The 25630-nt window shown below is 50.0% G+C and overlaps 1 protein-coding gene across 1 annotated transcript in view; it reads right to left on the minus strand.

The window, feature by feature from the left end:
* Positions 1–25630, minus strand: part of DSCAM (DS cell adhesion molecule) — a gene marked incomplete at its 5' end in the record, with an annotated part of 440423 nt that overhangs the window by 73543 nt on the left and 341250 nt on the right. Inside the window, 3 exons of the mRNA XM_081088248.1 lie at positions 3387–3542; positions 10894–11040; positions 12624–12864. Coding sequence (XP_080944374.1) covers positions 3387–3542; positions 10894–11040; positions 12624–12864 — 544 coding nt within the window. The remainder of the gene's footprint in view (positions 1–3386; positions 3543–10893; positions 11041–12623; positions 12865–25630) is intronic.

The following is a 25630-nucleotide window of genomic DNA, read 5'->3' on the forward strand; positions in this document are numbered from 1 at the left end:
CCTCCGTCCCCCTCAGCAATGTGCAGGTGGGGGTCCTTCAGACCTCCTCTGGGCGTGCCTGGTCGGTGGGTGGGCTCCTCCTGGCTTGGTGTTGTTTTAGCCCCTGGAAGTGGCCTCTTCTCCCACCCCAGGACCTTGTTACGTGATCATCTAGGGTTTGGCGTTCTTTCTGTTTGGTCTTGGAGCCTATAAGGGTACCCTGCCGTGGAGGGGCCATGGGACAGGCAAAGGCAGGCGGCCTCTGGGAGCTCAGAGGATCACAGCCCTAAAACCATAAGGCCGATCCTGCCGGCAACCAGTGAGCCTGTTGCGGGGTGGGGGGGAGACCTGTCTTAGGTGAGAACACAGCCCCTGGGCAGAGGACCCGGCTAACCCAGAGCCACACCCTGACCCATGGAAATGGGTGCTGTGTGTTTTAAGGAGCTAAGTTTGTGGTAGAACATGCATCTAGAGGCCTCTACTAAGGTATCATAACATCAGCCATCAAAGTTGTGGTTCTGAGAAACTATCGCCTTGGTCTGAAGTCTGACAGGAGTGTGAGTGAGTGCCATACAGACACTTCCTTCAGCCTTGTGTTTGCACGATCACTGCTCCGGTCTTGGTGACCAGGCCCAGGCAGGGGCACGTGCTTTACTGAGGAAGAGCTTCATAAATATTGAATATGATTACTTTACTGGAATTTTATCTACATTGTTACATAATTTAATTGAAGCTGACAATGCATTCCAAACTTCAAAACTATAAGACCCCATAGCAGAGTAATAAACAGGATCTATATCCTTAATTTTTTGAAGCATAATTAGCTTTTATTTCTTCTTTCAATCAGACTCAAAATTGCATGCAGTTCTAGAAACTACCCACATGTCTATTTGCATTAGATACGGAGCCGAGAAGGGTGCCTGGCACAATTCTTCACTATTTCTAAGCCAGGGAGCTCTTCATGTGAACCTGGGAGATCATGTCATTATTCACTAGTTTTTCTCTCCTTCCACCTAATCTCTGCTCTGCTTCCTCTTTAAAGCTGCAGATGGTTTATCCCGAGGAAACACTGACATTCATTCAGTTCTGCATCACTGCTTGTCCCACGCACCAGCGTGCACGGCCCTCAACCCTGGGGAAACGGGGATACCCGAGGCAGGGCCCTCCACAACCAATCCCATCTCCACACACCGCCAGCACTGGATGCAAAAGCAGTGAATTCCTGATGGACAAACTAGACTTTGGGTCTCAGGGTCAAGTTTTGAGACAGAGCTCCATGATTTATAAAGCTGGAGGATTAATTAAAAATTGATCTGAAATGACCACCAGTCAATGAGGAGTTGGGAGAGCCTTCCCTTCTTATTGGATTTTCGTACATTCTTCTGAAAATTGCAGGTGTCAAGATTCCTGTTGCTGATCCACTTGCTCTTCAAATAATAATTCCAGTGACATTCGTGTTATTGCTTAGCAATGCAAAAGAGTGCTCCGCCCCTGCTCTGAAGGAGCTGAGATCAAATAATCAGATATCTAGTGTCAAGGACCATCCCACCATGTGTCAAACTAGGTGTTTGCACACATCACTCCACTTTTTATATTCCATTCTGTCTGATCGTTATGGAAATTTCGTACATGCAGACAGTCAGAGAAGGTTAGATAAGGTGCCCAGAGTCCCATGGGCAGCATCTAGACATGGCTCTCTGTCTGTTACCTTTTATTAAAAATTAAACGAGAGCTGTCTTCACTCTTTGTAGATCTCTCTATTAATGTGTGACTTCCTCGTGGCGGTGCATTTTGACCTGAGATTTCTCTAAATAATCCGATTCCTTTGAGCAGAACCAGCTGACACCTGCACATTCCTGGGAAGGAATGCTCAAGTGTTCTAGAAAAGTGAAAGCTACTAAGGCTTAACTTGTGTGTGGGCCCTATGGTACAGGAAGGCTAGAGAGACAGTGAGAATAATATGTGAGGTGGAGGGATGGGACTGCTTGGGGGAGCAGGGCCAGGTTTGCTGAGTTCAGAGCCGAGTAAGGTGGAAGACAGCAGGCCGTGGATGTCAGGGACATGTTGTGAGGAGAAAGAAATGCTGAAGAGAAGAGTCTGCCCAGGCCTCGGTGCATGAGTCCCTGGCTTTGATGCCACAGGACGGATATGGGCTGGAGGAAGAGCATGTTAGACATTCTACGTGGTGAACAGGTTTCACAGACATCAAACCTGCCAGTGCATGACAGGTCCTGGACGATGGGTGCTCCCCCCCTCCCCCAACTCCCCGCTCCCCGCCCCCAGCCTGGGGAACAAGAGTCCTGGAGAGAAGACAAACAAATCCCAGAGCCAAACTAGCACAGGTCTCAGGCATCCTGAGCTCATCTCAACCCTTTCTCTGGTGTAACTCTGGGCTCTGATTTGGATGGTTCCACATGGGGATCAATTTGACATCAGTTGCTCCTTCCTTTGTGAAGGTGGAGACTACTTTTCTCATGACTCCTAGAATACTTATTTGAACTTGAACCGTTCTTCAAACTGGCTTGAATCAGGCCCCTCAGGGTTTCCCTTAGGATAATACAAAGAACTGTTTGTCATGTAGTGTTTGTAGCTTTGGGAAACAGTCACATAACCAAGTCCAAATGAGGTGAAATGGCAAGAACTAATGGTCTGAAACAAAATGCACGGTGATTTAAAGTTTTACTAAGCCATCATGAACTCTTGCAAGAAATTTTAAAAAATTAGCATGAAGCTCTCAAATGAAGGGCTTATTCTAAAGCGATTCTGGAGCTGGCACAGAATCATAGGTCTCAGTCCTTGACGTAACTTCCAAGTGGAAGGATGGCAAGGATCAGAGCTTATACCTAATGGCTGAAGAGACCCTAAAATTAGCCTAATGGCACACAAAACAGGTACTGCAAGCCTTACCGCTCTGGGAATAAAAGGCATTTTTGCTTAAAATAATACTTGGCCAAAAAGAAATTATAGGGGAAGAGAGAGACAATGGATAAATCAACAAAGACAATAGGAAGCAGATGGCCTGAAGCCTGCTGGCGGATTTTGGGAGGGCAGCCACAGGCGGGGCTGGGGAGTTAAGGTGCGCCCCGTGACCCCGCTTTCCCAACAACAGCTCAGGCCGGGAGCGCTGCCACTTGGCAGGAGCCTTCTATGTCTCCTGGCCTTTCAGACAGAATTGAGCTTCCTGGCTGGTGTGGCTCAGTGATCAAGTGTCGACCTATGAACCAGGAGGCCATGGTTCGATTCCCAGTCGGGGCACATGCTCAGGTTGCAGGCTCCATCCCCAGTGGGGGGCGTGCAGGAGGCAGCCGACCAAGGATTCTCTCTCTCCCTCTCTGCAATCAATGAAAAAATTTATTAAACAAACAAACAATAAAGACTGAGCAGCCCACCCACACCGCCCGTCTCACCATCCTCCTTGGTGCGGGTGAAGATCTGCTCGCTCCTGACGCCGTCGCCGGCGCGGGTGAAGGCCAGCACCTGGATGCTGTAGTTGGTGTATTTTTCCAGCCCGTCCAGCTCCAGCGCAGGCTGCGTGGTGGTGACGTTCTTGATCTCGCCCAGCTCTGGAGGACAAGAAAACACGATCTGTTACCGTGGTGGGGACACGCGCCTTCCCGGCGCGGTGCATGATGCCTCGTGCCAGCCACGCGCCTCCGTGTGTCACACCCTGACGCCACCCAAAGGGATGGTGCACAGCCTTTTCAAGTGGAAAAGCTCACTCGGACCACACTGCCAGGGACATCGGTCTGAAAATCAGAAATTCACCCCAGGTTAAGTGTTAACACCCAGGCCAGCCCCACGTGGCCTCTCCCACGAAGTCCTCGGGCAGCGGCTCTCGCGCACGGCCCCTCACCGACCCACGAAGCTGAGGGCCACATCGCTTCTCCGTGGATACCTTTCCCACTGCTCGTTAAGAAGCTTCTGTGCAATAACCAGGCACGTGACAGATGGTCACTGGGCTTGTCACGCTCGTCACCTCGAAAGGTGCATGAATGTCTAACCACTAAGCGGTGCACCTGAGACTCAGGTAACACTGTATGTCAACTGCAGTTACATTTTTTTAAAAACTGCACATATTTAATGTGTACATTTCAGTGAGTTGGACCGCAGTCATACCATCACGACAACCGAGCATCATCTCAAAATACAAAGCTCTGCAAGTTTTTGTTTTTAAAACCTACTCTGAGTCAAAGCACACGCATCTTTTGTTGCTGTTGTGTTAATACTCACCTGCGGATATTTTCCCACGGATTTACAGAGAGAATGGAAGGGAAGGGGAGGGACAGCAAGAAACATCCACATTGATTGGCTGCCTCCCACATGTGCCCCTCCTGGGGCAGGGCCTGCAATTGAGGTACGTGGCCTTGACCGGAATCGGACCCAGGACCCTGCAGTCCTCTCTATCCACTGAGCCAAACCGGCTAAGGCCAAATACATGTATCTTGAAGCACCTAAGCTCTTCCCTAACTCTGAGCTGAGAGGAGGTGGCCCAGCCAACTCCTGTCACCTGGAGCGAACCCTCCCGCACCCCTGCAGAAGTGACACGCTGATGTATCAGAAGGTAGGCCTCAGCTAAAAACGCTTCCTTTTCTGGAGTGGGATCAGCTAATAATATTCAAAGGTGGGACGTTATGCTCTCTGCTCGCAGGCATATGATATGTGGCAATTGGAGAAAACTTTCAGTGATGTGTTAGTACCTCCAGGGGGGCTCAGGTTTCGAAATGAGCCACCTACAGAGGAGCCAGCGCAGGAGAGAGAGGCCCGAGGTACGACTCACCACCGGGGAAAGTGGCCGTTTGTGGAAGGTTTGGGAGCGCTTCCACCCTGTGTGCCCTCACTAAGAGAATGGCGCAAGGCGGAGGTCCAGGGGGTTCCTTCTTGGGTGGCTGGCTAGAATGAAGGCCACTGTGCACCCATTTAGAAAGCGATAAGGCTGCCCATTTGTGTCTCCTGCTCTTTCTTGCCTCAGTAGAGATAACTGACGTGCCGTGTGCGCTTACCTAGGTGCCAGCACTCTTCTAGGTACACGTGCTAACGCAACCATTACATGAATTCTATTATTCCTACATTTTATGGGAGAAAAACTGCGGCAGAGAGGGGATCAATACCTTGCCTAAGGTCACGGAGCCTAGCGCAGCAGCCGGGAGCGTGGGCTGTGGAACCACGGCCTGGCCTAACGCCACAGCCCACAATCCCAGCCACTCGGCCATGACCCCTCTGTGGAACTGTCACATCGGCCGGATTACATGGGCTTTCGGCCTGGTTTTCTCTTCCTGATCCTTGTCTTTCTTTTCTCCATTCTTCTAGAAGAGTGCACAGTAGTTCAGAGGGAATGACCTCCCATTTGTAGTTATGATGACTGTGGAATGTGCTTTTTAATTTTTGCTTTTGATCATCACCAAAAGGAAGAGCTGACGGGGGCACAGGAGAAATGCTGACTGTAAAATAGTGCGTGGGGGAGGCCGAGGCTTGTCACGCACAGGCCGGGAGCCCGGTGTGCGGCGAGGGTGGGAAGGGAGTGCAGAAATGGGCAATGAGGGGAGTTGGGGCACAGACACAGCCTCGGACCCGAACATGAGCTCAAGGCCTGTCGGCACCATGAACAGATTGTGGATGAGTTCTGGGGGCAGTACGCTTTGCTGGGGGAGAAAGTAGGGCAAGAAAGGCAGCCCCCCTCCCAGACACCTTTACCCCAGTGTTTTCTGGGGAGGCCACAGGGATGCAGATTTTGGGGGCCACAGTTTGGAAGCCTCAACAGATGCTTGTGGAACGGAGAAAACTGTTTGCTCACGGGAGTGGCATTCTGCATTCAGATAGCCAACTACTGTTCGACCCACCAGGGTTAAAGACGCTCCGCTCGGAAGGCAGGTCCGTCCTGCGGGACCACCAGGTCTCTTCCTGTCATATTATTCATTCAGGATGTTCATTTTCCTGAACATGTTTCATGTGGGTCAGTTGGATTAGGATAAAGAACGCAAACATAATGAAAAAAAGTGTTCAATATAGATCTCATAAGATGTTTTCAGATTTAGAGACTTCTATGTTGTGCCAAAGATTACATACGCATGCACCCACCTGTACATATGCACATGCACACACACGCTCAGGGGAACTACATCTAAGGGGGTGGAGGGGTTACACCGGGCCCTGCAGGAGCTAGTTATGAGAATGTGACTAACTCGTCTGACCTCCTGGGGCCTCTGTGATTTGTTCGCTCTTCTCTCCACCCACAGAGAAAGTGGGCTCTGATCTCGGGGGTGGGAGAAGGCTGTGGCCGGGGAGGGCCTTTCCTGAGAAAGCGTGAGGAGGGGGGAGTGGTGCCAGGAGAAGATCAGCAGGCGCCTGGTCTTTTTATATTTATTTATTTATCCTCCCCTGAGGATGTTTCCATTGATTTTTAGAGAGAGTGGCAGAGAGAGGGAAAGACAGGGAGAAAGATCGAGGTGAGAGAAACACATCGATGGGTTGCCTCCCGCACACACCCTGACCAGGGCCAGGGACGGGGAGGAGCCTGCAACTAAGGTATGTGCCCTTGACCAGAATCGAACCCGGGACCCTTTGGTCTGCAGGCCGACGCTCTGTCTACTGAGCCAAACCGGCTAGGGCACACCTGGTCTTTTTAAAGAGCAGCAATTACACCAAGAATCACATCTGCTCATGAATTACTATGATAATTAGAATTCATATTTCCATGTTTGTTCATATTGGGGTTCGTACTGTTTCAAACTCATTTATCATGAACAGGAATATGACTGCAGTCAGAGCCCCAGTTCACAATCATCCCCAGGAGATGCTGCCTCCAGACCCACTCTGCACACCCCGCCCTCCCGCGGAAGCCTGTTCCCTGGCAGCAGGGCCTCCTCGATCAGCAGATGTGCAGGAAGTAGGAGGAAAATCATGAAAAATACAAATGCCAGGCAGCAGGCTTCACTTCCCATTTTCAAAGCTCTGCTTCCTTTTTTACGGCTTCACCACGGATTCCTATCACCCACCTCTCCCAGCTCCATCGGGCCATTTAAAAGCAGATATATGGGAAGGAGAGAATAGTGTTCAGTTTGTTATCCGAGTAAAATGATAGGAAAGGAATAGACACAATATATTCAGAAGTCACACTACTTCTTTTACCAAAAACCATTTTTAAAATTATATTTTAAAACGGGAGTTGTATGTCTTGATTTATACCCCTGCTCATTCTCAAAGTGTTTTAAGGTAGAAAACCAATAGGGGTGGGAGTAACTGCTCCGGAGCCGCCCACCACCTCGGCCAGCGCCCCGGGGGTGTCTGCACATTACTTCCAGTTAGAATCCACTGTTTTTGTCCTGAAGACAAAAGGGATGAGAAGTAGCTCAGATTCCGATGGAAGTGGTGACTTTTCAGAATGTGCAGTTTCCTAGCAATCTTAGAGGAATTGCTTCTGTCAGGTCTCAAAGTTACTTAACTTTCTGATTATGATAAAGTGCTCAGGCAGTTCACAGGCATACTGTGATTTAACCTATGCTATCAAAGATATATGAACCAGTTTTATTTCATCTGATCACATTAGCAGTAGCAAACTGCTGTCTTACACAGATTTTTGAAAACCTTTGGGCAATTGCTAATCACAGTGGTGGTAATAACCCCAGCCTCTCCAGGACTGTCTGAGTGTGTGTGTGAGTGTGAGTGAGAGTATGTGAGAGTATGTGTGACTGAGTGTATGAGAGTGTGTGCACATGTGTGAGTGTGAGTATGAGAGTGTGTGCACATGTGAGTGTGTGAGCTCATGTGAGTGTGAATGTGAGTGTGTGTGTGTTTGTGTGTGTGTGTGTGCAACATGTCCTGAAGGATGAGGGGGTATAGATCTCTACACAGTCACTACATGTTCTGCGTCCGTGGAAAGCTCCGGACCACCATCTGAGGAGTTTGTGCAAAAGCGCCCAGGCATTCCATGGAATTACCTGCTAATTCACAAATGTCACCTCCCATAGGTGGCAGGTGAGGCGTGAGTGCTGGTGAGCAGGTTTCTGTTCGGGGGGTCTCTCTCTCATCTTCTGAAAGGTAAGTGGGCGGCTTCTACACTGGACATGAAGCACGTCACTGTGATCTTCATACAGTGACTAAAAGCTTTTGGGGGACACTATGCATTCCCAAGCATTATTTACTAAGTTTATGTGTTTGAATATCCAGGGTTTTCAACCTTTAAGGGCGCAAAGTTGACGGAACCATTTAAACCACATCGTCTATCATGGGACTTAGATACTAATGGGCAGTGTTGGCGAATATGAGTGACGTGTGAAAATCTGAATGGAGAGTCACCACTGGATTCTGGAAATATTTCTAATAAGAAGAAAACTGGAGTAATGTTAGTGTCACACTGTCTTCAGGGGAGTGTGAGGGGCTCAGTTTTATCTTGTTCAAGACGAGGAGCAGGAACCAGACCAGGTCTATGCAATGATACCCTATAGCTTTACCGCAATACAATAGACACTGTGGCACATTTTTGCTGTTTTTAACTTTACATCTGTGGGATTTACAGACGCCTGTTTGGGAGGAGGGAGTGAAGCTGTGGGACAATCATGTACTTGAATCTGCCCGGGGACTGGCTGTGCACTGGGGGCTGGGGGGCTACATCCGGGAGATCCTCCCTCGCTCCTTGGCCTGGAACATCCCCGGCGGGTGCTGCATCCTCAGTGTGGAGACGAGTCCAGCACCGAGCAGATGCTCAGCGACCCCGTCTGCTGCAGGACGAGCGGGTGACTCCACAGAATGCCTCCCAGTGCCTGGAGCTGAGCGGGGCTGCACTGGACACGGAGAGGAGCCGAGTCCAATCCTCAGCCCAGAGAGGCAAGACTGGCCTCAGACAGAACTAGCTGAGGCGTGGACACTGCTGGTGACGGAGCAAATCGCCATCGTTCTGCTAATCAGCTAATGTCTTCTTCCTCCCTCTGGGATCAACAGGAGAGCCCCCGGGGCCGTTTACCTGCTTGGCAGAGCAGGCCCAGGTCCTGAGCGGGAGTGGGCTGTACCTGGGGGCTCAGCTGTGTTTGCTCACTCAGGCGAGTGTGCACCAGGAGGCCACACCCACTCCGAGGGGCTGAAAGACACCCCAGGCCAGAAAGGAGGCGGGGCCCGCGGTGCAGGAGGAGGCGGGGCCGGAGGGCAGGAGTGCAGGAGGAGGCGGGGCCCAGGGGCGGGGGTGCAGGAGGAGGCGGGGCCCAGGGGCGGGGGTGCAGGAGGAGGCGGGGCCCAGGGGCGGGGGTGCAGGAGGAGGCGGGGCCCAGGGGCGGGGGTGCAGGAGGAGGCGGGGCCCAGGGGCGGGGGTGCAGGAGGAGGCAGGGCCCAGGGGCAGGGGTGCAGGAGGAGGCGGGGCCCTGGGGTAGGAGTGCAGGAGGAGGAGGGGCCCTGGGGCGGGGGTGCAGGAGGAGGCGGGGCCAAGGGGCGGGGGTGCAGGAGGAGGGGCCCTGGGGCAGGGGTGCAGGAGGAGGCAGGGCCCAGGGGCGGGGGTGCAGGAGGAGGGGCCCTGGGGCGGGGGTGCAGGAGGAGGGGCCCAGGGGTAGGGGTGCAGGAGGAGGGGCCCTGGGGCAGGGGTGCAGGAGGAGGCGGGGCCCAGGGGCGGGGGTGCAGGAGGAGGGGCCCAGGGGCGGGGGTGCAGGAGGAGGTGGGGCCTTGGGGTAGGCGTGCCGGAGGAGGAGGGGCCCTGGGGCGGGGGTGCAGGAGGAGGGGCCCAGGGGTAGGGGTGCAGGAGGAGGGGCCCAGGGGTAGGGGTGCAGGAGGAGGGGCCCTGGGGTAGGGGTGCAGGAGGAGGCGGGGCCCAGGGGCGGGGGTGCAGGAGGCGGGGCCCAGGGGCGGGGGTGCAGGAGGAGGCGGGGCCCAGGGGCAGGGGTGCAGGAGGAGGTGGGGCCTTGGGGTAGGAGTGCCGGAGGAGGCGGGGCCCAGGGGCGGGGGTGCAGGAGGAGGCGGGGCCCAGGGGTAGGAGTGCAGGAGGAGGCGGGGCTCAGGGGTAGGAGTGCAGGAAGAGGCGGGGCCTTGGGGTAGGCGTGCAGGAGGAGGCAGGCCTGAGGGGCAGGGGTGTAGGAGGAGGCTGGGGAAGGACAGCAGGGGAGGATGTGGGTGTGTGTCTCCAAAATCTTGGCTCCCAAGCAGTGAGCAGACCTAGGAGGCCTTTCCTGTTAGGGCCACAATGCAGGTGGGCACCTATCATGCTCACAGAGGGGGGATCAGTTTGGCTCAGCGGCACCCACCAACCGAAAGCAAAGTCACCCACATGTATTTGACCTAAGGAACATCTGGCCTCAATCTTGCCACCACCTGAGCAGGTACTCTGCCCAAATAGGAGACTTTTTGTACTAAAACTTGAAAGAAAAAACAAACATAAAGAAACAAGAATGAGGAAAAAGAAGCAGGGGGAAGGGGGGGGGAGGAGAAACAGGAAGAGGAGGGCACAGACATGGATATGATGGCTCCTCAGGGGGCGACGGCATCCCCCTCAGGCACCCTCCATTCCTCTGGCCCCCCTGGGAGGCCAGCTACCGGAGCTTAGGAAGTTTCCCTGCTGAGTTCTGCTGGAGAATCAGAGGCCAACCTACTAGCATCTACATCACCTAGAACTTTCTAATACAGACCAAGCTTTTGGTGACGCCTGCAGAGGTTTGACACGGGTACTTATGATCGGGAAAACACACCTAGGCCTGGATTTCCCAAGCGCCACCCCCTCCTACACCTCCAGGTGCTTTTGGGGGGACGCGATGCCTTAAAGAGCCGCACACACCTGTTAACATGCTGGCTGAGAGAGAGGAACAGAAGGCCGTGGGGAAAGAAGAAACTGTTCAATGATAAAGACACGCCCACCATGTCCTGAACCCACACTGGGACCCGGGCCTGCAAATTCCATTGCACATCTTTTGGGGCAAACGCAAGGCCGCCATTTCATCCTCTTACCTCCGTCCATGAGATTGGCCCAGTAAATGACTCTAAAGCCCTGGAGGATTCCGTTCAGAGCTTCCTTGGACAGTGTGGACCAGGATATTGATATGCTTTCCGGTGATGTTGCTATGGCTTGGACGTTTTCAGGGGGGTAGCTGGGCACTGCAATGAAATAATTAGCGTCTGTAATAACGGTGGGTGGTTTTATTGGCAGAGCAATACTAGTACTGAATAAGCAACATTAGTGTCATGTAGCAATGCGCAAGCCAAAGAAAACAATTGCACTCAATTCCCGGAATGAAGGGAAACTGAGCACCATTCATTCCCCTGTGCAAATATTATGGGCGACTCAGTAGACTATCCTGAGTTCATGCACATGTCCTAATAGACTGCCACCGTCTCTCTCTCCAGATGAGCTACTTTACTCTAAGGAGGCCGTCCCCAGCTCGAGGAGCTGTGAACACGCCTGCTCTTACTGTGTGAGTGAAGGCCAGTGCTTGTCTGGTGTTCATGCCACCACCCCTGTGAGTTACGGCCTTAAGCTGTATTTACTTTGTGCAACACGCCCCCTCGCTCTGGTAATATCTGGGATGTAAACTGGAAGTCTAGCTCCTGAAAAGTGTTAAAAAGCAGGCATGTCATCGTAGCTCATTTACCGCCCCATCGGCCCCCACAGCCCCCTTTCAATACTAAAACATTCTGTCAGGGGAAGGAGAGAAACTGGACCACGATGCAGGTTAGGAAACTATTGGAAGTATTTTCCCACATGGAGCTTAGGCAAACCTGAAATGCTGCATGTAGGAGAGGGGATGAAATACTGACTGAGCCACACGCATCAAGGGAAAATGAGCATCAAAGCATAAACCCAAGGGCAGACATGGCAAAGATGGTGAAGGCGGAGAGACAGTCCCAGTCTTTAAGTCTCCAGTTACCTAAGACTTCTCTTTCTCTAAAAAATGGTCAGCAATTCTCAATGGACGTCATCAATTTCTTCAAAAGAGGAAATTGTGCATTGATAAAGCAACATCTCAAACCTATGCTCACGTGGGTAACGGCACAGGAGACCACCGCAGTGCATGCTTGTTGCCTTCCTACCTGCTACTCATTCCTGCAGCTAACCCCACATCAATCTCTGCACCCACAACGCCCTGCCTCTGGACACCAGGGTGCTCTGTCTTTTCAAGCAGGCCCACCAATCCTAGCTTTTAGGCTTCCTTCACGGTCCTGAAAAGCGAGAATGAATTCTTATGGTCACTAGGGGGCGCTCCAGCACCGTGAGATTTGCTCCAAGTCCACTCATGTGTGTCCTCTGATCTCAGATGCTTGAAAACAGAAAGCAATCATAAAAAAGAAAGAAAGAAAAAATCCTCCTGAACATTGATTTGGGAGGAATTCTTAGAAAACCGGATTTCTGCATCCTGGTCAGACTTTTGCAGTCAGAGGGAGAGCATGGTGTCCCTGGGGAAAAGCCCGATTCTTGTTTGCAAATGAAGGAGAAAGATGCTGGAGAGGAAATGGATTTTGGCTTTTCAATCCAGACATGTCAAGGGCGGGACCCAATCCATGCAGGGCTGGAGTGAATAAGGGCAAGCTCCCCCATGGAGACCCCGCCCAAATGCAGGCCAGCTGCCTCATCACTGCAAAGCCAGAGGGCAGGGGCTAGGCTGTGGGGAGCCAGCGCCCCAACCAGAACAAACCCTGGAGGAAGGAAAGCCAGGAGCCGCGGCCCTGCCCCTCGGACCTACCATCCTCGAGGGTGGTGGTGATGATTTCCTGAGAAGAAGGCCCCGTGCCGGCCCGGTTACACGCCTGCACCACCAGGCCGTACTGGGTGAACTTGTTGAGGTTGTCCAGGGTGTAGATCTCGCTGTCCCCGGTGGTGTCGATGCTGATGATGTTGAACTGGAAGTTGCCCCCAGTGCTGTACTCGCGGTAACCGATTTGGTAGCCTCGGATGATCCCATTTTGCAAATGTTTCTTGGGAGCCTGTGCAGGAAAGAAAAGAAGACGCTAAAGACCACTCCACGGGAGGGAGAGCAGCACCCACCCGTTTGGTAGGGAAGCAAAAAGGAAATCGAATAACCACGGGAATAATAACAACAGGGTGTAGTCATGGGAACCGCGTCAGGAGAAGCCACCGCAGGTAGAGGGCCTGCTCTCAGCCAGGCTCTTCCTTCTCCTGGAGGAATGCAGCAGGCGGTCCTGACCGCAGCCTGGTGACACAGCGCCACTCCGCCCCCAGGGACACAGGAGGCCACACAGACACGAGGGACAGGGTGGGATCTGGCACCGGGCCTGTGCTCTCCACCCCTCCTCATGCTGCCGTGGCTGACTTCTCTAAGTGTTTTGAAAAGATGGCTTGTGTTTGGGGGGGGGGGGTCTCAGTGTACACCGGCCATCACCAGGTCACCTAGCAAAGTCTACTGAGCTGGGCACTCGGCCACAGAGTTCCCAGCACTGGGGCACAGAATTTTTAAAAAAATATGTTTTTATTGATTTTAGAAAAAGAGGGAGAGGGAGAGAGAAACATTGATGGGTTGTCTCCTGTACCAGGGGACCTGTGCCCTGGGCATGTGCCCCAACCAGGAATCGAACCAGTGACCTTTCGGTGCATAGGACGATGCTCAACCAACTGCCACAGTGGCCAGGGCCAGAACTGATGTAAAAAAAATGGTTCCTTCCTTCTTGGGGCTCACACTCTAAATGGAAATTCCAGAGTAACGGCATTTCCAGGTTGGAAGCTGGATATGGACGGGAGTCCACTGCTCACAGGGAGGCCCGTGCCACTTTGGATCATTTACGGCGATTTAAACTGGACAGGGAGAGGCCCGAGTTAGCTTTTCTCTGCTAATGGCCAAGGGTCCGCTCAGTCAAAGGCAGGGCAATTTTGACTGACGTGTTGGCCTTTTAAGAGAAACCAGATTGTTCTCAAATATGTTATGGGACACCATCAAAGGGATGCTGTAAAGTAATAAAGGTTTTGTAGACTTTCAGGTAGTCAATAGACATGTGTGTGTGTATATAAGTGTGCAGGTGTGCATTTGTGTTATGTATTTGTGTGCTTATACGTGGGAGTGCATGCATGTGCATGCATGTGAGCACGTGTGTGTGTGTGTGTGTATGTCAGTACAAACCATGGATTTTGATCTCTCAGGGCTCTGAAATGCGTTCTCTGCCCTGAAAATGCTTAGCAATCCAGTTGGAGAGAGGAAACAAACACTTCAGGGACCATAGAGAAATCTGAAGTGTCCTAGTGTGCGGGAGTGGACGGTGAGGGCCAGCAGGCTTCCAGAAGTGGTGCGAGGAGAGTGGTCGGCAGCCAGAAGAGGCGGACCCCAGGTGGGCATGGAAGGGGAGGGGAGGTGTGGTAGGTGGAGCCTGCAGAAAGGGGTGGGGATAGGATAAAGCATGGGAGGTGCCTATAGCACAGCCCTGGGCATGCAGACAGGGGAGCTGCCTGGCGGGGGGGGGGGGGGAGTGGGGGGGGTGGTGGGGGGAGGCACTAGTCCTTGGCCAGCAGACACAGGTGCAGGAGGAAGTCCACATGAGAAGGCAGAAGAAGGCGTGAGCAGCAGCAGCATGAATGAGCTCAGGATATATTTATGGATTTGCCTAACAGGCCAACCTCCCACTGGGATCAGATGCCTCCAGCTGCCTTCAGGTGAGAGTCCGGGCCCCACCAGAGCAGTAACATCACATTTCTCTTTAGAGTAAGTTTCCTCCTTTACCTGGATTCCCATTGCTTTCCTCAATTGCTCTGATTTCATGCATTAACACGATGTTATAGGGATCAATGAGACCATCATGTGAACCATGGCTGCTTCAGTCGAGGTGGCACCATCAGACTCGGACTAACTGTTGTTATAAGCAAATGTCTACGCCAAGCACGTCAACCTCAAAGGCTCACACGGGCCAAATAAACGAGGCATGCGACCTGCGGGCCGCGAGTTTGACATGCTTGTGCAGTCCTGTTTTCACATGAGCAACTATGACTGTTCCCTTTGCTTTGAAATCCCATATGAAGATTTTTAGATGTTGAGAATTTGATTACCTGGAATTTGTTTACCTAAACCACTGAATTGCATTTGAATCATTTAAATAACTATTACAATTAATTTTCCTGAAAAAGTAATCTAAAAGTCAAATTTAAAACAAAGATACTTCTATTTCACATGGTTTTTAAATATGAAATACAGTGACCCCGATATAAAGGCTATGTTTTTAAAAAATTAGGTTTACGCCCATTAAGGATCCTAATTTCTCAATGGAATCCCTGTGAAGTTTTTTTTTAAATTTATTTAAGATTTTTAAAGAAGAGAGGAAGGGAAAGGGAGAGAGAAGAATATCCATGAGAAAGAAACATCTACCGGCTGCCTCCTGCACTGGGGATCGAGCCTGCAACCTGAGCATTTGCCCTGACCTGGAATCCAACCCCAGCCACCCTTGGGTGCAGGGGAGGACGCCCGACCAGCTGAGCCACGCCGGCCACGGCTCCCTGGGAGGCTTTAAGCCGCCCTCAGACACCAAGTCAGGACCCCAGCACAGGGCAATGAAGTCAGACCAAGACAAAAGCATGGGGAGTGGGGGAAATGCCCATAAGAACAGGTCTTATGGACAGTCACCAGTTTAGCAAAACACTCTGCAAGTAGAGGGACTTGCTTGCCGACATTTAGCTCCTTGGTTTTGGGGGGATGAATCACACCTGTGATCTATTTGCACAGGTTGGTGGAGAAACCCCCCCACAAACCATTCTAACTAGCTTAAATATGCTAGACAGCACCGGTGGTTTTTTTCTGCTTGGTTTCAATATTTTGTTAAAAATAAATAAATCTTGCCCGCCCAGCGTGGCTCAGTGGTTGAGTGTCTTATTTGTGAACCAGGAGGTCACAGTTCAATTCCCAGTCAGGGCACATGCCCGGGTTGTGGGCTCCATCCCCTGTAGGGAGCATGCAGGAGGCAGCCGATCGATGATTCTCTCATCATTGATGTTTCTCTCTCTCTCTCTTCCCCTTTCTCTCTGAAATAAAAAAAAAACCCATTTAAAAATAAGTAAATCTTTACATTCTTCTTAGAACTAAATTTTGACCCTGCTAGTCCTAGAATGCCATCCAGGTTTTGTTTTGTGGGGTTTGTTTTGCTTGTTACAGTCTTCTCAGCCCATTTATGTGGACCATGCTATCCATCTATTTTCCTTTCTAAAAACAAGGGTTCCAGGGAGTTTGTTCACATGCCCAGCCAGCTGGCGGGGAATGCATGTTTTCAATAAGGATCATTCCAGACAGACCGACAGATTCACAGCAAATCTCACCTCTTACTGCGCATTAAAGGGCGACTTTGGAAAGTACGTGAGTGGAAAATAATAACCCGAAAACCCTCCACTCTGCAGCTGGGAGTCAGCGGTCCGAGCCCCTCCAAGCGGGAGCCTGCAGGTCTTCCCAGACCGTGGGGGAACCCGGGGTCCTGTGTCGGCCCTCGCTCAGGGCCCCTGGATGGACTGCAGTGCCAAGAGCAGGCCCTGCCCACTCACTGCCATGTTCCACACGTAAGAATTCAGTGTCGGTCCCTACTGAATGCTCCTCTTCCTTTCATTTACCTTTGGGTCCAGGAACGATCCCAGTTTCTTCCTTTCTGTCTCAGAATCTGCCACACGTGGCCCTCTGGGTCCCCTTCCCAGCCTGGCCTTTATTTTCCTCCTGAACTCTCTCTCTAAAGCAGTGGTTCTCAACCTTCTGGCCCTTTAAATACAGTTCCTCATGTTGTGACCCAACCATAAAATTATTGTCGTGGCTACTTCATAACTGTCATGTTGCTACTGTTATGAATCATAATGTAAATTTCTGATATGCAGGATGGTCTTAGGCGACCCCTGTGAAAGGGTCGTTCGACCGCCAAAGGGGTCGCGACCCACAGGTTGAGAACCACTGCTCTAAAGCCTTCTTCCACCCTTCCCAGTGCCCTTTCTCCAGCCTCCTCACTCCTCCTGCTTCGAGAAAAGGTCTCTTCCCATCTCCATGACAACAGTAGCACCTGTGTCTTGGGCGTCCATCCCCATCAGCCTGCAGCTGCCCAGGCAGATTCTCCGCTCCTAAGAGAGCTGGTGCCAGCAGGAATGTGCAGATGCGCAGGGCACCCTCTCTCGGATGTGAGTGATTAGAACAGGCATGGCTTCTTCCGAGAGCCGCAGCCAGGCCTGCTCCTGCCTCCCCCTGCCCCGCCCACCGCAGGGACTGCACTTTGCGGGAAGCCAGGGCACTGCAGGGGAGCAGGGGGAGCACAGCCTCCGCTGCAGAATTCCGCAGTCCACGAGCACGCATTGCTCCTGCAGGCCGAGTGATTGCGCTGCAAAATGAATTGAAAATTCCCTTTGGGTTCCTCCAAACTCAAGTGCAATGGACCCTGTCCCAGTTCCCTTTGATTATGGGTGGGGGCTGCCTTCGCATCCCCCCCAGCCTTCCCTGCTCCTCAGTGTACACGGGCAGGAACCAGGCCTGGTCTGCATGAGGCATCCTATGTGTGTGTGTGTGTGTGGGGGGGGGGACTGCGATGAGTCTGTGATTCAAATACAACATGGCACTTGCGGAGCTGGAGGTTTGTACAGCACATTAGCAAAGGGATATGGGAGAGGTGACTTTTCCAAACAGGGGCAGAGGGTCCCCAGAGAAGGGGCACATCACTTGAGCCTGAAGGAAGACCAGCCATTGTGAGGACAGGGCGACAAAAGCAATCAGCATCTCCACTACCCCCAGGAGCCAGAGGTGACCCAGGGGTAGAGAAGAACGCTCAGGGTGACCCTGCGGGGAGGGACTGGGTGCTTGTCAGGGCGGGAGTGTGGAGGGAGCTCAGGAAACACTCGGGCCCACCCTGACCTTTGGGATCAGAAACACATGCGCGGGCAGGGGGCTGGTGACCTGCATTTTAACGAGCCCAACAGGGGATCCTGGTGCATGCTGGGGTCTGAGCACCTCGCTGTCACTGGGGAGTCATTGAAAGGCTGAGAATTGGTCTCACTTGGGATGGACGATTTAGCTAAAAAGCAATGACTCTGCATTCCCTGGGTTTTCAGGTCACCGGTAACCCAATTACCTGGTCGCTCTCTGCAGAACAACAGAGAATGGATGCAAATGGGACTGGAGCCCTTCACAGCCCTGCAAGTCCCCCAGCAGCGAGGGGACTCGCGGCACCTGGGGCTTGGCTGCAGAGGGGACAGGTGCCCTGCTGGACGGAGCAGAGCTGTGGCACCACCAAGGACTCAGCACGGCCTCGCTAGGTGAATGGACCCCAGCTTTGGAGGGAGTGATGCCAGAGAGAGAAGTCTCACGTCATTGCCTCCAAGCGTGTTTTCATTTCTGTCTCTTCTTAGAGTTGCGTTACACTACATACAACATTCTCAACCTAGGTCTTATACAGTTAAGTATGGCCACTTGCCCCCACTCCCCCAACATTGCCATCCACCGAGGGCTAGGAAAGAATGAGGGAGGTCTGAAATAGTGGGCACATGATCTGACAATGAGATGTGCTCAGAACATCGAAGATATTTCATTCAGGTTTGAGAAATGATGATGAGTGACAGGAGGCTTGAAGGACACACCGTCTCCAGAGGCCAAGGACTTTGACTTGTCGCCAATAGTCACCAAAATCTAGTCAGACTTGGCAGCGGAGGAGGAGGTGGCAGCCAAGGGTGTGTGTGGGCCGGGGACACAAATGTCGAATGTTAGAAACAGGTTCTTGGAATGTTCTGCAAAACGGGACTCTATTTATTCAATTTCTAAACTGTAGGGTGGCTCCCATTTCATTCATTCACTCGTTCGCTCACTCACCCATTCACCAACACACATTTGTTGAGTAGCTGCTCTTGCTGGGTCCCTCCTTTTGGTGACTGTTGCTGTCCTTTGCATATCATACCATCTGGTAGCCACATAGAGCATTTCCCTCCAGCCATAAGGGCTTATCCAGTGCCTGGCACCTGCCAATGACCACACAGAGGAACTCAGGGCACATATGCCAACCAGGGAGCATTAGAAAGTGGAGGACGCACCTGACCTGACACGTGTCCAAGTGCAGGTGGAACTGGAGTCTGTACAGACCCCTGGGGGTGACACCATAGGTCCCCAAAATCACACTTTCCTCCTCAGGATTCTACTTCCGTCACTTCTGAAAGTCGGTAGTAATATGCCTCCTGAATTATTCTGTTATTTACATATAAAACAGGACTTATTTTCGAGTTTAGATTGTGACCAGCAAGGAAAACAAGACTGATGGTATTCCTTCAAAAGGCAGCATTGTTCTCTTTCCTGTGTTCCTGTGATTACTGACAGCACAAAGAACTTTTATTTTGTCTCAACTTAAAATTGACAAAGAATGTCCTAAGGGAGGAACCCATCACAAGCATTGAAGAAAGGTAAAATCAATTTTCAAAGTTTCTAATACCAAGAGGAGTTTGGTCTTTAAATAACAGACAGAAGGGTTCCTTGACATGGAGTGGGTTGATCACTTCTTAGTGCATTAGGGCAAGTGTATTGATATTAGTGACGTGGACCTGAGAGCAGATACTGTCTTTCTGTTCTGCTCAATGTTAGCATCAAGCAGAATGTGATGCAGGGAAAGTGAACAGGCACATGGGAAAAATGAGACTAGATCACCAACTGACATCACACACAAGAAGAAACTCAGCATGGATAAAAGACTTACGTGTAAGCCACAAAACAATAAGAATACTAGAAGAAAACATAAGCAGTAAAACTTCAGACATCTCTTGTAGCAATATTTTTGCCGATATATCTCCTAGGGCCATGGTCGGCAAACTATGGCTCGTGAGCCACATGCGGGTCTTTGGCCCCTTGAGTGTGGCTCTTCCACAAAATACCATGTGTGGGCGCGCACGTACAGTGCGATTGAAACTTTGTGGCCCATGCACAGAAGTCGGTATTTTGTGGAAGAGCCACACTCAAGGGGCCAAAGAGCCGCATGTGGCTCGCAAGCCGCAGTTTGCCGAGCCGCAGTTTGCCGACCACTGTCCTAGGGCAAGGGAAACACAGCAATTGGGAAAATAAGCAATTGGGACTATATCCAACTACAAAGCCTCTTCACAGCAAAAGAAACCATCATCAAAATGAAAAGGGAACCCACTATGGGTGAACATATTTGCCGATTCATCTGGAAAGGGGTTAATTTCCAAAATATATAAAGAACTCATACAACTCGACATCAGAAAGACAAAAAAATCCAATTAAAAAACGAGCAAAGGACCTGAAGAGGACATACAGATGGCCAAGAGACATGAAAACATGCTCACCGTCACTGATCATCAGAGAGGTGCAAATTAGAACGACAGTGAAGTATCACCTCACACCTGTCAGAAGTGCTGCTATCAATAAGTCAACAAACAGCAAGTGCTGGCGAGGATGTGGAGAAAAGGGAACCCTCATGCACTGCTGGTGGGAATGCAGACTGGTGCAGACTCTGTGGAAAACAGTATGGAGTTTCCTCAAGAAATTAAATATGGGACTACCTTTTGACTCAGTGATCGCCAGTAAATATATCCTAAGAATCCTGAAACATCAATCAGAAGGAAGATATGCACTCTTATGTTCACAGAGCATTATTTACAGTACCCAAGATCTGAGAATAGCCCAAGTGCCCATCAGCAGATGAGTGGATAGAAAAGCAGTGGTACATTTACACCATGAAATACTATGTGGCTGTAAAAAAGAAGGAACTCTTACCTTTTATGACAGCATAGAGGGACCTGGAGAGTATTATGCTAAGTGAAGTAAACCAGTCAGAGAAAGACAAGGACCATATGACCTCACTTATATGTGGAATCTAATGAACAAAGTAAACCGACAAGCAAAACTGAACCAGAGGCACGGACACATGGAACAGGCTGACAGTGTCAGGGGGATGGGGTGGGGAGGACTGGATAAAGAAGGTGGAAGGGTTAGCAAAGAACCTGCATGCATAGACATGGACACAGACAACAGCGTGGTGAAGGCCAGGGAGGGTAGGGCAGGGGCTGGGTGGAGTAGGGCAAAGGCGAGGGAGGGTGGAAAATGGGGGACATCTGTAATGGTGTTAACAATAAAATTAAAAAAAAAACAAAAACAAACAGAATGTGGAAATCGATGCAGAAAAGTCTCCCAGGGCAGTTGGCTCACGTTGCCCTGGCCAGAGAGCCTCCTGCCCCAGGCCCTGAAGCACTCTGTCCAGCATTTTATTTTTTAATATATTTTTATTGATTTCAGAGAGGAAGGGAGAGGGAGAGAGATGGAAACACTGATGGTGAGAGAGAAGCATGATGGCTGCCTCCTGCATGTCCTCTATTGGGGATCAAGCTAACAACCCAAACATGTGCCCTGACCGGGAACTGAACCATGACCTCCTGGTTCATAGGTCGATGCTCAACCACTGAGCCACCATGTCCAGGCTCTGTCTAGCATTTTATTTTATTTATTTATTTTGTATGTTGTTGTTTTTTTCTGTCCAACATTTTAAATGATGAAGGTAACATCGGACTGTTTGCCTTGCCTTGGGAGAGATGTCTGCGACATAGCAGATGTCATTTGATGTCTATGGAATTCTTGTTTAGATATAGGTTTTCTTTTACTTTTCATTCTAGATCTGCGCTCCAAGTACTAACTTATCTACCTCATGCGATTTCTCTGATAAAATGAGAAAAGTCACCAGCAAGCTGGCTCCATGACAGCTCAGAAAATTAAGCACATTAAATAGTGTGCGTTCATCCGCTCACGCCACGGATTCCATTCCATTCATGTACAGTCATGTGCTGCTTAACGACAGGACATGTTCTGAAAAACGTGTCCTTAAGTGATTTTGTTGTTGTGTGAACATCACAGAACACACTGACACAAACCTCGGGGGGACAGCCCGCTGTGCACCTGGGCCGTGTGGTTTACCACCTCCGTTCGTGCGGTTCGTCATGGACAGAGATGTCCTGATGCCATATTCACTTTAATTTGATCTTCAGGTTTGTTCTCTGTGAAAAGTGGAGTCGGTATTTTATGAGAACCAGTAAAACTATACCGGAGGCAGTCTTTTGAATGTTTTTCTTGAAATTACTACTTATTTATCTGTTATTAGGTTATTTAAAATAAAAATCTTATTCATCAGGAAAATTTCACAATATTTGCATTTATGGGGACATCTTTGCTATCAGAAAGGACCCTGCTGTCCAGAGCCATCAGAGGGTCGAGCATCCAGAGTGGGGATCAAATCTGGGCTGTTATTCAAGGACCGACCTACAGACTCTAACTGCTCTCCTGTCCTCCGTTCTCATGGTTCTCAAGCCCGTGCTACGAGCTGAGCAGGAAGAGGACATGCCTCTGAGATGTGCTGTTACCTATTTGTCTGTGACATAAGGGAAAGGGCACTCGGATTGGCACTGGTGAAAAGGGTTCAAGGCTCAGCAATGACAAAGCAACTTGCTCAAGGTCATTTTTATTGATGTTGAGATCAGAAGATGCCTAATTTTCTTGAAGTCCAATCTTCAGTCACCTTCACACTATGTCACAGTATTCTTATTATACACAATTTACTTGCGGCAGATGCATTTAATTTATGCTAATCCTACTTTGTGCATAATGTAACGGCATATTGTCCAGTTACATTTGTACGTATACTCATTTTTCACTGTAAATATAACAGGGTCATACACATCTATGACACTAAGTTTTCATTGCTAAAGTTACTTATCGTATGCTTACTAGAAGATTAAGTAATTTTTAGTATTATCCTGACCATAAGCAATTTTTATCCTAGTAGCCTAACTCTAGAACTTAATCCACTTGTAAAATCTGATGTTGATGCACTAAATCAAGAAAGACCTAGGGCTTGCTCATCAATAAAAGTCCAGAATGTGCCCAGCCAGCATGGCTCTGTGGTTGAACATTGACCTACGAATCAGGAGGTCATGGTTCAATTCCTGGTCAGGGCACATGCCCAGGTTGTGGGCTCCATCCCCAGTGTGGGGGCGTGCAGGAGGCAGTCAATCAATGATTCTCTCTCATCATTGATGTTTCTATCTCTCTTCCTCTCTCCCTTCCTCTCTGAAATCAAAATTAAAAGTATATTTTTAAAAAGTCCAGAGTGCTCTTTTAGTTGTAGCCTCGGTTCCTATTCAGTAATCTTACTTGCATTTCGATGCTCAACCACTGAGCCACACCGGCTGGGCTCTTACTTGCATTTCTGATAAAAGTTCTCTAAGTAAAAGAAAACGTAACCTGCTAGTTTATAACTTAACATCTAAAGAGAACGGTGGAAGTGCCCGCCCTCTGATGTCCTACACCTGGGTTTACCCAGGCTCGCTGCAAAGCTTTCAGAAGAAACCATCTGAAAGGATTGCCACCTGGGGAATGTACATGGCCTTGGTCCTGGTCTTTAGTCCAAGTTCAATTTATGTCCTGTCAGGGTCCATTAGCTGGAGAGGGAGAGCTTTCTACTGGGACTGAATGGAGACATGTTTCCTATGCTGAGTCCCAGCCAAGGTCTCCTCCCAGCACGACCGGGTGTCAGACCTGGATCTCACACTCTTGGCAGAGGAACTGCTTTTGTGAAGGTGGGCAGCATCTTCTCACTGCACTCGGAGGCAGGGAACCAAGAGAACTGCCTGCTGGGGTGGGAGGCCAGCCAGGAGCCGTACACGGGCCGGCTGTTGGCTCTGCTCTGGGAAGATAACTGGGGTTCTTGGAGAAGACCAATCACAGGGCTAAATCTAGAGGGCTAATTCATGGACAGATGGAGAGGGATGCAGACTCCACTCCAAATGATGCAAATAAGCAATGAGTGGCTTTATGAACGGTTTCTATATAGTTTATATACCGACAAAAAGTAAATGCATATATAGTCAGGTAAGGCTTTCTAAGGAGTCCAGAAGTTTCCAAAGGAAAAATTGCCCTTCTTGATATAAATTATTTAATGCAAATGTGAACACTGGGAGTGATTCCTATATTTAATTAATAAAACTAACTGCTTCTACTGAGGATATAGTGAACAAACAAAACATTCCCTATCTTCACAATGCTTATAGTCTAGCCATCTGTAAGAAGTCAAGAGAGAATGATCTTTCTCTATATGGATGATCCAAAGATTTTGAAATTTTTGTTTTTTATAGTCTCTTGTTACAGGGGAAAGACTCGTTAAAGTAAAGAGAGCTGACAGTCCCTTAAATACTTGCAGGCCATCAGGCTTTTTGATAAAGATGTTATAAATCCAACCCTAGCACCAACTTATTTGCTCATAAAAGAAAAGTAAATTTTTGCAATGTTTCATAGCCTAAGGATTAAAGTGAGGGTGAAAAACTTAAGCAAAATTAATTCCACTGATATAGAAACATAGGGTGTTACTCAAGTTACTCTACTTATAATTTGATAAGAAAATGACAGTAGGTAAAAATGTACATTTTCCCCATGTTTTCTAACTCTAATGGGGCTGGGGAGAATTTATAACACGAGGGTGGAAGGGATCAGAAAAGGCACTGGTACCTGTTGAACCTTATCGTGCGTGAGCCACCACCTTGGCCCTGCGCAGACACCCATGTATGAGTTGCTCAGAAGCCACAGGCAGTGGGACAGCTGGGGTGGGGTCCTCATTGTGATAGCCCTCCGATCTTAGGCAAGTCCTTCCAGCTTCAGGAACCCCCCTCCTGAAACGGGGTCCTCCCAGTGCTCAGACCTAATGACAGGATCATGCAAGAGATGGGTGTGGCGCTTGGCAGAGAGCGGGTGCTCAGGAAGACGCCTTGCCCAGGACTCCCAGGATGCCCCTGGGCCATCAGGTGCTCCTTTCCCAACACGCGTGCCATTTCCTGGAGGCAGAGGGGTTTCAATGTGGAAGTCGAGTGGGGCCCGCAGCTTATTAAATCATTACAATGAAGGTCACTGGCTTTACATGGCAGACTTAGCCCTTTCCCACTGTAAGAGCTCATCTTGGCAGCATAGCATAGATTGTAATGAAGCCTCAATTAGTTAAAATTATTGGGGATTGTGGAGATATGGTGTTCTCATTGAAAGTATTCATCAGATTGCAGATATTTAATTACGTCCCCAAATACTCAATATTCATACTTTATGGAAGGCATGTGTCTCTTCTGTAACATGGCTTCACCTAAATAAAATCTCGGCCAGAGGGTATGACGCTGAGGCTCAAGAAAGTGGTAAAGTTGTCAGGATGTTTATCCTGAGTCCTCAGCCTCACCATTGTTTTCAGCACCGCAGTATTTAAGCAACTGAAAATTTCATTCTTTTCGGACAGCCCGTGGCTCTAAAAAAATTCCTCATTCAAAACAAAATGTTCACATCAATAGGAAAAATATCTCTGCCTGACGTCTCTCTGGAGAAATGTTTGCAATCAAAGATGAATGAGATTCTCCCTGCCTCTAAGGAGCCCTGAGTACAGCAGAGAGATGCAACCGAACGGATGCAGAGACCATGTGACCGTAACAGCAGGGAGCCATCTCCAAGAGTAACGAGTGACACAGAGGATCAAATGACTAATTCCACCTTGGAGATGCACACGTGGGCACAGAGAGAGGCACACCAGACCAGAGGGCTGAGGAAGGGCGACTGGACAGGTGAGGGGAGAAGGTCATGAAGAGTGTGCGATGGCAGAGGAGAAGGAGAGAGGAGGACAGCTGGGGGGAGCTGCATGGTCCCCCAAAACTGGGGGAAGGACCGAGCAACAAACCTGAAACAGGCTTTGCAGCCTGACTTTGACTGGCCTAGAGCCTCTTTTGAGTTTT

Source organism: Myotis nattereri (assembly GCF_964212035.1).
Source record: "Myotis nattereri genome assembly, chromosome: 3".
Taxonomy (NCBI): Eukaryota; Metazoa; Chordata; class Mammalia; order Chiroptera; family Vespertilionidae; genus Myotis; species Myotis nattereri.